This window comes from Trypanosoma brucei, chromosome 7 (genome assembly GCF_000210295.1).
Source record: "Trypanosoma brucei gambiense DAL972 chromosome 7, complete sequence".
NCBI classification, from domain to species: Eukaryota; Euglenozoa; class Kinetoplastea; order Trypanosomatida; family Trypanosomatidae; genus Trypanosoma; species Trypanosoma brucei.
Genome location: NC_026740.1, coordinates 2,205,510 through 2,218,199, shown reverse-complemented (window position 1 = coordinate 2,218,199; position 12,690 = coordinate 2,205,510). Strand labels below are relative to the sequence as shown.

The following is a 12,690-nucleotide window of genomic DNA, read 5'->3' as shown; positions in this document are numbered from 1 at the left end:
ATCCAGTGCTGGACACACGCATCAAAATCAAACTGAAGATCCTTGCTGTTAGGTTTAACGCTGGAGGCACTACCAACTAAACATATGCTTGTCACACCACCTCCTTCCACACATACTTTTACAACCGAAACATACATCTCAGTCGTCCCCATTAAGGTTGGGGAAGAGCCATTTACACCTATTCTTGGTTTTATTGATTCCCTCCTCCAATCTCTCCAACCTCCAGTTATCTTCTCACTATGTCCCTGTTTTGCTTTTGGCTTTTCAGCCACATTTCCCCTTGGTCCATTAAGCTCACCAGCTATTCTTTTAAGCATATCCAGCGCTTCCTCAGCGAGATTGCAAGCCTTTTCCCAACCTTCAGGGTCTTCCTTATCGTGCTTCAGACATTTTGCGATGTCCTCTGATATTCTCTCCAACTGGATCCCGTGCCTTACCATCGTATTTGCTTCTTTCAAATCCTTCACGCCTCCCTCGACATTGAAAGCCTCAACTGCAATGTTCGATGCGCAAATCAGCGCGGTGAGAAGCCTGAATATTGACACCGCTGGAGCCTGCTCCATTTCCATGCAAATCTGCCACTTGCTGTTCGAAATTTCTTCAAACATGGGAAGAAAAAAGATGAGACGGCAGTTACGCCTTTACAATACAACTCATAGTTACTCACAATGGTGGCACATCAGTTTTGGCCGACACCCACGTCTGATTGTGCGCAGACGACTGGCGCTCTCAGCAAACTCAGTGTGCTTCCCCACTTGTGCACGAAAGTCACCCCTCCCCACATGCAAAAAAAGAAAAAAAAATGATCCGGGTCGTATGTTACGGGAAATGAGAGGGGGAAAAAAAAAACAACAGTTCCTCACTACCAAACTCCCGGAAACACACACACAAAATTGGGCTTGTATATGCTTAGCACCGCAGACCCACCATTCCACACAGATGGCGCTTCTCACGCAAACTAAAGCGGGCATAAACGCCGGCCGCCATAGCAGTCTCGGGAGTAGTTTCGCTGGGCACCACAGCCTTACACGAGCGATCATTACGTGACCGGTTGACGAAAAAAAAAAACAAAACAAGTAACTGATGTGTGGAATGCGACATGTGCAGTTATCGTGTGACCAGAAATACGAAATACAACCTCAGTTTTGCCAGCGGCTGGATGCATTTGACATTCCTACAAGGTACTGATGCACAGCGCTAAAACGTCTCCCCTCCCCCCGCACAACACGCATGTAAGAATCCGATGGGGCCGAAGTAGGCAAAGCGCAAACCAGCGCTTCCATCACACGAGAAGCACACACACACACACACACACTCACTCACATCTTTTTAAAAGATGGCATTGGACAACGAACCGAGCAGTATATATCTGAGGGCTGAATGCTGCATGATGACACGCGTTGCGCACGCACAACTTACCGAACCAACCTTACAGTCATCGTTAGTGATGAGATCCTTTCCCTCCACCACCACCCTCTCATACTATTACTATTTCCTCTTCTTTATGTTACAGAACACCCCGCAAGAACATCTGGATGAAGGCAAAGGAGTCCGCCCTAGACGAAAGGGCTCCCAGAGTGCGCCACAAAGAACCACTGACAAAAACAACAGCAACAACAGTAGCAAAACATAATAGCCGAAAGGTGTTTAAGGAAGAAGTAAGGCAATAATAATGTTATCGTCCCCCTTTTTTTTCTTTGTGCCTTTATCCTTCCAAAGTGCGAACAGACATCAAAACCAAGACACAACACCGCGCCTCCCCCGTTCATCTGAAATCCGTTAACAACCGCTGCAGTAAAGTTATTCCCATTTTGAAAAAGGAAAAAAAAAGTATAAGTAAATAAAGTGAGAGAAAAAGTGGTGAAGGGAAGAAAGGAAAGGATGAGCCTTACAGCAAACCCCCTATGTTTTAAATTAAGACGAAAGAAGTTGAAAAGTGACCCACGAGCCACCATCTTTTTCACCTCCTTTTCTTTTCCTTTGAAGCGCAAGATGCTACGCAAATTCTTACAGCATCCCGCTGGCTCACACTGGCATCGTCCTACACGGCACTCATGTAACCATATTGACCAACGCCATGGCACCGCAGCGCATAGACGCGTAGGGGATACGCTCACTGGTGCCCCTTCACATATTTGCCTTGCGATGGGCATATGTTTCCTCGAAACGCTTCAGCAACCAGTCCACAGCACGGACTGGTGGATATTTGGGAGGATTGCTTGGCGAATGACAATGATCAAGGCATTCAATAAGAGTATAAGGATCGGGCTCGCAGAAATATGGCATGGAGTAGCGATCAGTTGTAGTTAAGCGAACGCGATGCGCAGTAGAACGGTAACGGCCATTACTCCACATATTCATCATGTCCCCAATATTCACAACAAAACTTCCTTCGATGGGTTCCACATCCACCCACTCATCTGACAGATTGCGCAACTGCAGTCCGCCCACCGAATCTTGGTAGAGTAATGTAATAATACCATAATCCGTATGCTCACCACAAACAAGAGGATGGCGCGACCCCTCCTTTTGTGCGGGGTAATGCACCATGCGGAACACACTCAATGGCTCATCAAACTTATTGTCGAAAAAGTCTTTCCTTAAGCCAATAGCGAGTGCAAGGGCACGAAGAATAACGAGGGCAAAGTCCCGCATATCGCGATAGTGTGTTTCCATTAATTCCATCCAACCCCCCACCTGCGTGGGGTGATTATTCGGTCCACGCAACGGTTTCCCGGCTGCGACATCGGGGTGATCCTCAGGGAGGTGGCAGCCCATATCAAATGTTTCCTTGCAGTCAAATGGCTTCGTTGGGTCAACATTCTCCGCATTAAGGCACCCGTAGCCGCGATGATGTTTGCTCTTTTGAATGTTAATTTTAAGTTTCTCTTCCAGTGGAAGCGAGAAGAACGTTTTGGCCATTTCCATCAACTTTCCAATCCGTTCAGGGGAAATGGGATGCCCCACGACATGAAAGAAACCCCACGTCCTGCAAGCCCAGTCAATTTGTTGGGCAACGTCCATCACCCGATGTTCACCGTCACGAAACAGAGGGCTCACATCAATAACTGGAATCGAAGTGTGATTCATTAGCACCTGTCGATGAAAATATCAATAAGAAGACGCCAAAAAATAATAATGAAGATAATGTTATTTATGATTATTCAGACCGGCGGGTGCTACAAAGTCCCTATGAGGATGTGAAGAGAAAAGGCACGAGAGGATAGACACGCTAAACTTGTACTCGCGGCAACAACGTATGACAGAAAGTAAGGGCAATAACGTAATAACCAACAGCGAATTACTGTTTATGTATCCGATATACGGGGGGGAGGGAAATCGTATTTTAGTGGGGAATGGGGAACAACCAGATACCGATACCCAAGCCGTAAACAGTGCAGCATCCTCCCCTTTGGCCGGCTAAATTAAGTACCATATAATGATGCTAATTCAGATCCATCGTGCAATGTGCCTCGGAGGTTACGCTGTTTACGGCTTGGGTATCGGTATCAGTGAATGTACAGGACGATGGGTGGAAAAAAAAAAACTTCAAGCAACGCAACCATCTGTTCGCTCCCTAAAAGCCAGCCATCTCACGGAGCTGGGCGGACATATTTACACGGGATAGGGTGGGATATTGGTCTGTCAATCACTGCGAGCGAAAAATGACATGATTACTGCGTCGTTTCTGTATAATTCCAAAAATACGCAATTTGTTGGAAGAGGGGGAGCGTTGTGCAGGTAGAAACGGGAACTTAAGACAAACCTTTTTTTTTACTCCTGGAACGGTGGTTTCAACGTTAAACACGTAAACAATAATACGTGGATGGCAAAAATGCAACCATCACCCCAACAATCCAGTGGCACTCCCTTCTTCACTTTGGTGTGTTTGCATGGCCTCCCCATCCACTGCTAACTGATGCCGTACCGTATCACGAAGCTTCGAGTTAGAACGGGATCTTTCTGAGAAAAACTCTGATGATCCGGCCACTGAAAGACAACGAGTAAAAAAGTTACGATACTCGCCAAGTCACTATTTCTTATCCTATAGTTTATCTCCACTAGCTCCATCCACCCATTCGTTATAAATATGCACCCTAGTTCCAGCCATAGCCCCTTTAGTTAAGGGAGTTGGAAGCACGTCTACGGCAAAACAACTCAGCCGCTCTCACGTCCACTCAAACTCAACCCCCCCAGCGGAAACCAAAGAAATAACACATTCTCCTCCTTCCTTACCCTGAAACTCATTCGTCCCAACGCTTCCCATCATTTTGTTTCCATCCCCCTCAACTTGACCGCAAAATATTAGCTCCCCTTGCATTCCCAACCCTATTTACAACGCGATTTTATTGGAATCAAACCTAAGCGCAAAGTGTCCCGATCCTCCCCCCCCTCCATTCGACAAACTTGGCAGCTTCCGCCAGAGCCTGATCAAAAATATTCTCTGTTTGAAAGCGACTTCAACTCCACATCCCAAACACGCACCAGTCCACGAGTCGCAAGTAACTTTACCGCAAAATTGCACGGACAGGCCGCAATAATCCACACGCATCACCGAGTACATATTGGCGTACACCACATCTAACGTCTTTGTCAGCCATCCAACCTCCGTTGCAATGATATTCGCAGAGAGTGTCCCAATGGCTCTTATATGCGTAATGTTTCCAAGATCCATCAAGTGTGCGTTAAAATGGGTCCCACGCTAAAAGATTATCTCCGCACGAGAAGCGCGCCGGATTCGTGACTAAAAGCGTTGTGCAATCGATGCCACAAAAGTAACCCATACGAGTCACAAGGAAACGCAACATATATATATATATATATATGTATATATTATCCATAAAAGGGTCCGTGTGGAATCAATGCAGTTGCAAGCAGCAGCACATGGTTCAGCGAAAAAAACAAATGTGTGGGGTTGTACGCCTAACAAAAACAGGCCAATGACCCGGCAGGATCTTGCACACTTCGCGCTGCAAATGTGCGTGAAAGGAAAAAAAAACATGCACACGCTTATACACGCGTACATATGCATTTTTACCACCCTTTATCCTGCATGAGGTGCTAAGGTCGTGCGTCCATCACTCTTGTACGCGGCTCGTCCACTTCCCCGCTGAAGAAGACAGTGGATCCTTCGCTCTTCGGTATTGCAGTTGTCATGTTTTCTTTTTTTTTTTTCTCCCTTCAGGTTCACTGAAATTATAAGTGCTTAACTGTGCTGTCACTGCTGCATCTCGTTGGTAAAGACTTCTCCAAACACACTCAGCGGGAAACTGTAACCTCTGAGGAGCTCGATTTCCCTCCTCTCAGCAGCCAACTTAAATAAAATCAACGACAAAATCTTGTGTACCACGGGGTCAACCTTTCTAGCCCCATCCTCACACACACAGAGACATTCATTGTGTACACGGAAGAAATAAATAAAAGGTAAAAAAAGAAAAAAAGAAAGCCTTTATCGCCGGTGACATGTGGCAGAATGAGTAACTGTGGAGCAGAACTCGCAGAGGGTTGTGGCAGTCAGGTAAATGCATTTTCAAAAGTGAATGGGCGTGGCATGAAGGAATGACAGCTAGTGAGTCAAACTAAACGATGAAGGATGCAACGAGGTGTCATATGCCATGCATTTAAGCAAAAGTGAATGTACACGCAACTCTACTAGTTCCGCTTCCTCTATACGTTGCCACAGAACAGCCGTAAACAACACCACAAACATATGCAACCCATCACTGTCCCTTTCACAGAAATTCTTCGTCGCAGGCCTTGCGCTCATCAGACTCACATATAAGCAGTGAAGGGATGATGAGCAGATCGCACAGTCACCGCAAAACGACAAAATAAACAGGAATTAAAGCTGCTTCAGAGTGCAACGCGGTTACCAACGGAGGTGACATGAAAGGAATTTTCGATCATCATCAAGGTTTGGAAGCAGGAACAAAGAAGAGACATGGAGAAGCGGGAAAAGAAAAGAGCAACAAGATATCCGAAAGTGCGCTTGGTCCAAACGTCAATAATGCGGTTGCATCATTAGGCAACTAAACGATATACCGGCAATGTGCGGGGAAAATGTCCATGAGAAAATGTAGCGCAGAATATTTTAAGGTGCAAGCCGATGTGAGCAACGCGTTAACCAGCTGCCACATCACAAGATGATCCTGTTGAAAGGGTCCTTCTGAGTGCGCCCAAGTAATGCAAAAACCTTATCAGAAACGTAAACGATAACGAAATTTCCATTGCACCCAAAAACACACCAAAGATACTGAAGTAGGACACCGAAACATGTCGCGCCCCATTCTTCACCATTTCATCCATCACAAATGGGGAAACAACGGCTCAGTGGCATCTTCATACGTCACTTCCCATGATTTATTTAATTACAAATGGTCGCTTACATCTCTGCAGTTAAACACTCAAACAAATTTTCTTGGCTCTCTTTCCCTTCACAGAATGATGGATTTCGTATCATTGCGTCGACGAAGACGGTAGCGAGTTTGCCTCGAAGTTGCACATGGAATTGCCTCATGCGCTCCTAAGGAGAAGTTTGATCCCTTCCCTGCTTCCTTAATCCCCACATCGCTGTTGCCCTCTCCTTCCCCCCGCCCCCAGACACATCAAAAGTGATCTCCGGACACATCCCGCCCGCTATTAATATTCTATGAGGTTGGCAGTGCTCTCTCTTTCCCTTCCATTTGTTTCATTTTTCCTTCTACCCAAGGGGAAAACCTTCAAGGTACATACCACGCAGTAAATGTCTTTGAACTGTGCCCACCACCACAGCTAACCCGAAAGCGTCTCTACACCGCGCGTATAAATCGTTCCGTGTTAATTTTTTTTTTCCTCCACTTGTCACCACTACCACGGTAACGCAACATTATCCGAGTACACCCATGAATGGTTCAAATATTGTCCGCCGTATCAAATGTTGCACGCCGCTCCAAGCCTTCTTCTGACACCATAGTTAAAATTCCTATGGATGTCCAGACCATTATGGCATTTAACCCTGCCATGATGATCATCCTCCGGAAGATAGATAATAAACACTTTCACCTTCGCAAGGAAGGCAGCCGCGCGCCCCTCCTACGACTCGTAACGCAAAAATTAGTGAAGCAGAGACGAGCCAACGACACACCACTTTCTAGTCCCCAGTCTTTCAATAACAAAAAAAAACTAGAAGAAGTCACCCTGTTCGTTGTGGTGAGCCCAAATGGCGGATTGCACCCTCATCATATCCCCCAGACTCCCTCATATCTCTGAAACCCAAAATGTCGCTAACATCGCGGAGTTGGCACGCGATTTCTCAAGGGGAATTCATAATCCCATGCGCAGCGAACCGGCTCGTGATGTGGCCTCCACATTTGCAGTTATGCTGCCACATGGAAGCGTGTCGTCCAACTTCATCAGAATTTCTATTGATATAAAAAACCCCACCCCTAATCTCTATGTGTCAAGGGAGCCTCATCATCACCTTCCTTCAGAGAAACATGCCCTGGAGCTTGTAACACCGCTATGTGGCTTCACATCACTTTTTACACGAAAGCGCGTCCACAACTTCGTTTTTTCACTCTTCAGCTCCGAGTACTCCGTCTTCGCCCCCCCCCCTCATCGACATGCAGCGCCTAACTGCTCGAGGATAATGGTCCCCTGCCTTCGTTTGGTAAATGAATCGTACCGGTCGGTGCAGCGACTCCCAAAAGGTCGGGGGAGGGGAAACCCCCACATGGAGATCTTTTACGCCCGGTTTCTCATATTCTCCTCCACCCTCGCCCCTGGGGAGGATTGCTCAATCAAAACAAAAAAAAGAAGGTATGCCAAACGTACCCACGCATCGTGAGGGGACTTTAGGGGGGAAACACGCAGTTCCACCTTACGCAAACCGCCGCAGCCACTTCGTTAGTGATGCATCCCCCTCACCGTAGCTCATCTTCCATCGAGGTTGCTCATTGCCCTCAGTCTTCTGGCGATGTGACGGCGGTTGCGCTCTAATGTCTCCCTCCCCTTCTCGCGGCCTCGTCATGGGACAATGATGGCCATTAACAGGCGGTTGATTTCCCGTGTTGTCCTGCGGGAGACTATTCAATTCCCACCACTCATTTTCGGACTGCTGGTTCTGCAGCATCCCCCTTTCTTATATACTAATTGCCTTCCCTTCCTTGAAGTGCGAGGCAGCTAGAGCACGACATATGTTTGTGCAGCAAAAAGGGTAATAACAGTACACACAACGTGTATATATAGATGCATGAGCTGTACGCTTGCAGATTATGTGCCGTTCGTGACAACAGCATCCCAATAGTTGGATCTGATATGCAAGGCACACCCCATCGGTGGCGGGAGGTGACACAACACCCAGTTACCCCCTCTCGAACACCGCCTAGAGGCGTTGTTAGTTTCAGGCACACATTGCTTTTCTTCCGAGGACGATGGCATTGGATAAAACCAACCTCCTCATCAATTAATAAACCACAATCCCACCGCCCCCTCTCATCCAGATGGCAGCAACCGCTTGGGAATCGTGGCCGGTGCTCATGAAAGGTCCCGCCTATGGGAAAACGCGGTAAGACCTTGTGATAAGATCCATCAGGTCTCATCAAAATTAAGACGACCAAACAAAAAGAAAATTGCTGGTGTCGAACGGACACGCCATCGCACACGTTCCTGAGAACTCCACTCCCCTATAACGAAGACAATTTGAAGTAAATAGCTTAGATCGGAAACACAAGTAGCTTCCTTCTCCGTTTTGTGCCTCTGAGAAATCCAAGTTCCATCAGATCGAGGAGAGGGACAATGAAAGCGCTTTATTACGTATATATATATATATATATATATATATATATATACATACATATATATATGCGTTTGTGTAGGTTTGCAGTTTCTCTCAGCCATTGCATCACGCGCATACACACCACAAATACATATTCGAGTCCGGACAACGGAATAGGTGAAACAGGAAACTTAGCCAAAGTTTAACCCCCCCCCCTCATGCGACAACACAATATTAACATTGCGAAGGTCCTCAAAAGTAAGGAGTATTCGTGCGGCAAAACTAACATCCGAGTCCCATGTGGAGCAAATATTATTGCCTCACAAATACCAAATTCTTCAGCTCCTACCGACCGGGTATGAAATCGTGCCGGTGATACACGTCCTCCAAAAAACCGATGTTCAACACCCATCCGCAGGGAAGCAGTATAAAGATCTATGGCCAACCACACACACACACACACACACTCCAAGAATGTCACCCCACATTATCGACTTTCCAGAAGTGTGGTCACCACAGGGGGAGGATTCACACCATTTTGGCAACCAACTCCCACCCGCCGCCACTGATCCCAATCGGACTGTTATCCTCCGAGATACGGACAGAGGCTGCTTGCTTTATGGGGTACATATTTTTTTCGACAACGAGGCTGCGGTCAGCGGCCTCGACAGTCACCCGCAGAAATTGTCAGGTGGTCCGCCCAAGTTTCCTAAGAGTGACCGGCGTAGGCAGCGGCATCCTAACCCTCTGCACTCAGGTTTAATGCACAATCACGGAAAAGAAGTAATCCGTCCCACCTTCGGCGATTAATCCCAACCGCTGTGTCTCATTTACAATGGAGACTGTGGAAGTACCATGCGTGCGCATCTCGGGACGTATGACTGTACATCCAGGCATAAGGCATTCACGACGGAACGTCTCTCTTTTTGACAGAGCCCATAAAGATAAAGAGCGCAGCCGATTGCACGAGACATTGGAGGAACGGGTGCACCACACACCAGCAGCCCAAATCGGATGCACACAACTCACTTGTAACGTTCTTGTGTCTTAGTGTGCCCCAAATGCTCTCGCACCAATCGAGGGGCTGGCACAAATCATATTGCATTGTCCGCATAACAGAAACATATCAACTATACTATAAGCAGGAGGTGGTACACAGTGGACAAACAACGAGCGGTGGGGTTCGTGAAAGTAGTTGATGCACGTCCTTACGGATCGACGTCGCGTTTTGCCTGTAACATCACTCAACAAGTGTTTGGTCAAATAGAGTACTTCCAACTGCTGCTAATCTCGCTCTCCAGGGGGTAACCTGGGGTGTAAGCACGCAGGAGGAAAAGGGCAACAAAGGTTTGCACAGTGGAACGGGGAGGGAGAATATGGGGGAACAGCGGCGCTAGGCCAATGCGGCGAAACCACGGCTGTTGGTTTGCATGAAATCACCACATTCTCTGTTTCATACGCGAGCTAACCAGCAACAGACTCACAATTAGTCCCCAAACTCACACATAGAAGCAAAAGAACTTCCCACTTTACATTATCTACTTGTCTTCTGGCAAGCGCACATGGCGCGGAGCCGCCTAGTTGAACCTCACTGTTACCAACAAGATTCTTCACAAGGGTAGTGGGGTAGACGGCAGGACGTCCCCCCCTCACCCCAAGCAAAATTAACAAAAAAAAAGTGAAAACACACACACACACACAGTAAAGTGAGCGAGAACGAAAGTTGGCACAGACAACTATTCCCACTTTCACACACATATGAAAAAAAAAATCAAAATGTCAGACCTAGAACGTGCCTCTTGGCGCACAGCACCCACAGATGTGCGCGTACACAAGCGAGCAATTGCATTTGCTTTCGCCGTGTCACCCCGACGAGTCGCCGAGACCAGACAATTCCTCGCTACTCCTTACGTGCATGCGTGGGGGAAACTAATCAACTCTTCGCCAGGGTTGTCCTCCTCCCATTTTACGGCACTCCCTTTGGTTTCTGTTCCATTCCAAGTGCGGGAGACATTTGTCCCTGGGTGCACACTATGATTGTCCCATCCCGCGCTCCGAATTTTGTCCCATTGACCTTATCAACCCCACAAAATACTGCCTTCGATTCTCCTTCTCTTCCTCCAAACGCAAGTTGGCCTCGATGTTCTCGATCTCACGCTCTAAAATCCGCAGGTCTGCTGTTTTCACTCGTATTTCTTCATCTATCTCATCATTTCCTTGCCTCCCACTCGATTCCCCCGCAAATGCTGCGGCGGCAACTGCACCCAAAGCGGTACCGGCGACCGCCCCCAAAGGACCTCGCGTCACCATCCCCAACGCCGCTCTCGCTGCAACACCCATGGCGGCGCGCGAAGTTGAAGTTGGGGCAAAGGTTGATATCAACTGCGGAAGCAGTGTGGCACCCGAAAGGCACTGCAAAAAATGATTTACATCCGGACCCCGCGCACAATTTCTCTTGCTCGCTTCCAGTTTCGATATGGCTGCTTCCATACCGCGTTTCTTCGCTCTTAGACACCCCAGCTGGGACCGGAGGCCTCCGATGACCTTTTCTGCATTCTCCCTTGCCTTCGCCTCCCAACATGTTTCGTTGTCTGTTTCCAAAAACGGCCCAGCGATCTCCGCCAAAATTTTCTCTGCCTCCTCTGCTCGTTGCTCTGCATTCCTTACCCGTTGTTCAACCCCGTCATGCCCAACAACGCCTTCCACCGCCTCAAGCAGGAAGCGATTAGCACTCATCATTTCCCTTATGTGCGAGCGGCACAAAGGACACCGTTCTACTCTGGATATGCACTTCTTGCAGAATATGTGCCTGCATGGCAGGCACTCCGTCGGTTCTACCCAGTGCTCGAGGCATATGGAGCAGGTAACGCTGTTGGCGGGGATGGAACTCATATCTGCGATCCAAAGGGCAAGTTGGGGACAAGCGTAGCGAATCACATGACCAGTATTCATGTAAATTAAGCGGTAGGAAGAGGGAAAAGAGATTAGTGGGGCTATGCGCATACAGACCAATCGGTAACAGTAATTGAAGTGAAGTGCAAATGAAATTCCTAAATCGAAGTGCTTAGCTTGTGTTTGCACCCTAGAACGGTTCATCGGGTTGGTACTTCAAATTTGACAACACCCTCAGCCACCACCCGCATTTTACTACTACTTTTGGTAAGAAAGTGAACACCTGCTTGATGCGCCACGCCAACGAGTACTTTCCGATAGCGGGGGAAGGAAGTGAGTCTTGGTGAGCCCTTCAAGCTTAGCCTTATCGTAGTACCGAGTCCACTTCCACTTCACGGCTTCCGCATGCAAAGGAAAGAAAACGCAGTCCCTGACAGAATGTTGAAGTGCACAAATGTCACTAAAGCGCACCTTTTGCCTGCCGTTCACCCCTGATACAATCCGCAGGATTGACGAAAGGTAGGGGTGCGTACGTAGGGGTGGTGTTCAACATCTATACACTCAAAGAAAACAGTAACGCAAACAGGATGTACCCAGAGTTCGTTAGACCTGCTCAGGTAGGCACTCCCCCGGTACGGGGCAAATCATTCAAACACTGAGGTTGCACAGACTTCCCTTTTATTCATCACTTGTTCCGTTACTTTGCAGTTCATACGTGTCTCCGTTGGATTGGACCCCTAGAGACTTGTCGGTGCCGATGTCACACCAGAGATTTTCGATAATATGAAATTTACGGGAAAAAAAACGAAAACAGAAAAACAGCCTCATTTCCGCCCTTAAAGGTTACTGTTCCAAACGCCCCATGTATACAATCTAACCCTCTTCAAGCACAATAGCCCCTAAATCTCTGCTGCGGCCGACGACTCGCAATTATTCAAGTAGAAACCATGTACAGGCAATTCACTGCAACTAAACTACCGATTTATCGGTTCCAGGTGCGATTCGTCAAGACCCCAGCACGTCAGTAACTGGACTGCGGCCTC

At 47.7% G+C, this 12,690-nt stretch overlaps 8 protein-coding genes across 8 annotated transcripts; 2 read left to right on the top strand and 6 right to left on the bottom strand.

Annotated features, from left to right (window-relative positions):
* Positions 1–2: 2 nt before the first annotated feature.
* On the bottom strand, positions 3–608 carry TbgDal_VII8830 (T. brucei spp.-specific protein, (fragment); the record flags this gene model as incomplete). The annotated part of the gene is made up of 1 exon (XM_011777022.1): positions 3–608. A coding segment is annotated over one exon (606 nt), but the record flags the coding sequence as incomplete, so codon positions are not given.
* Positions 609–659: 51 nt separating this feature from the next.
* On the bottom strand, positions 660–1,040 carry TbgDal_VII8825 (hypothetical protein, unlikely; the record flags this gene model as incomplete). The annotated part of the gene is made up of 1 exon (XM_011777021.1): positions 660–1,040. The coding sequence occupies one exon, from the start codon at positions 1,038–1,040 to the stop codon at positions 660–662; it is 381 nt and encodes a 126-aa protein (XP_011775323.1).
* A 1,087-nt stretch (positions 1,041–2,127) lies between these two features.
* Positions 2,128–3,090, bottom strand: TbgDal_VII8820 (iron/ascorbate oxidoreductase family protein; the record flags this gene model as incomplete). Its single annotated transcript, XM_011777020.1, has 1 exon — positions 2,128–3,090. The coding sequence occupies one exon, from the start codon at positions 3,088–3,090 to the stop codon at positions 2,128–2,130; it is 963 nt and encodes a 320-aa protein (XP_011775322.1).
* Positions 3,091–4,333: 1,243 nt separating this feature from the next.
* TbgDal_VII8818 (hypothetical protein, unlikely) lies at positions 4,334–4,675 on the bottom strand (the record flags this gene model as incomplete). The annotated part of the gene is made up of 1 exon (XM_011777019.1): positions 4,334–4,675. The coding sequence occupies one exon, from the start codon at positions 4,673–4,675 to the stop codon at positions 4,334–4,336; it is 342 nt and encodes a 113-aa protein (XP_011775321.1).
* A 2,523-nt stretch (positions 4,676–7,198) lies between these two features.
* TbgDal_VII8816 (hypothetical protein, unlikely) lies at positions 7,199–7,825 on the top strand (the record flags this gene model as incomplete). The annotated part of the gene is made up of 1 exon (XM_011777018.1): positions 7,199–7,825. One exon carries the CDS (start codon positions 7,199–7,201, stop codon positions 7,823–7,825), a length of 627 nt encoding a protein of 208 aa, XP_011775320.1.
* Positions 7,826–8,126: 301 nt separating this feature from the next.
* Positions 8,127–8,579, bottom strand: TbgDal_VII8814 (hypothetical protein, unlikely; the record flags this gene model as incomplete). The annotated part of the gene is made up of 1 exon (XM_011777017.1): positions 8,127–8,579. The coding sequence occupies one exon, from the start codon at positions 8,577–8,579 to the stop codon at positions 8,127–8,129; it is 453 nt and encodes a 150-aa protein (XP_011775319.1).
* A 573-nt stretch (positions 8,580–9,152) lies between these two features.
* On the top strand, positions 9,153–9,518 carry TbgDal_VII8812 (hypothetical protein, unlikely; the record flags this gene model as incomplete). Its single annotated transcript, XM_011777016.1, has 1 exon — positions 9,153–9,518. The coding sequence occupies one exon, from the start codon at positions 9,153–9,155 to the stop codon at positions 9,516–9,518; it is 366 nt and encodes a 121-aa protein (XP_011775318.1).
* A 1,268-nt stretch (positions 9,519–10,786) lies between these two features.
* TbgDal_VII8810 (hypothetical protein, conserved) lies at positions 10,787–11,647 on the bottom strand (the record flags this gene model as incomplete). Its single annotated transcript, XM_011777015.1, has 1 exon — positions 10,787–11,647. The coding sequence occupies one exon, from the start codon at positions 11,645–11,647 to the stop codon at positions 10,787–10,789; it is 861 nt and encodes a 286-aa protein (XP_011775317.1).
* Positions 11,648–12,690: the final 1,043 nt, after the last annotated feature.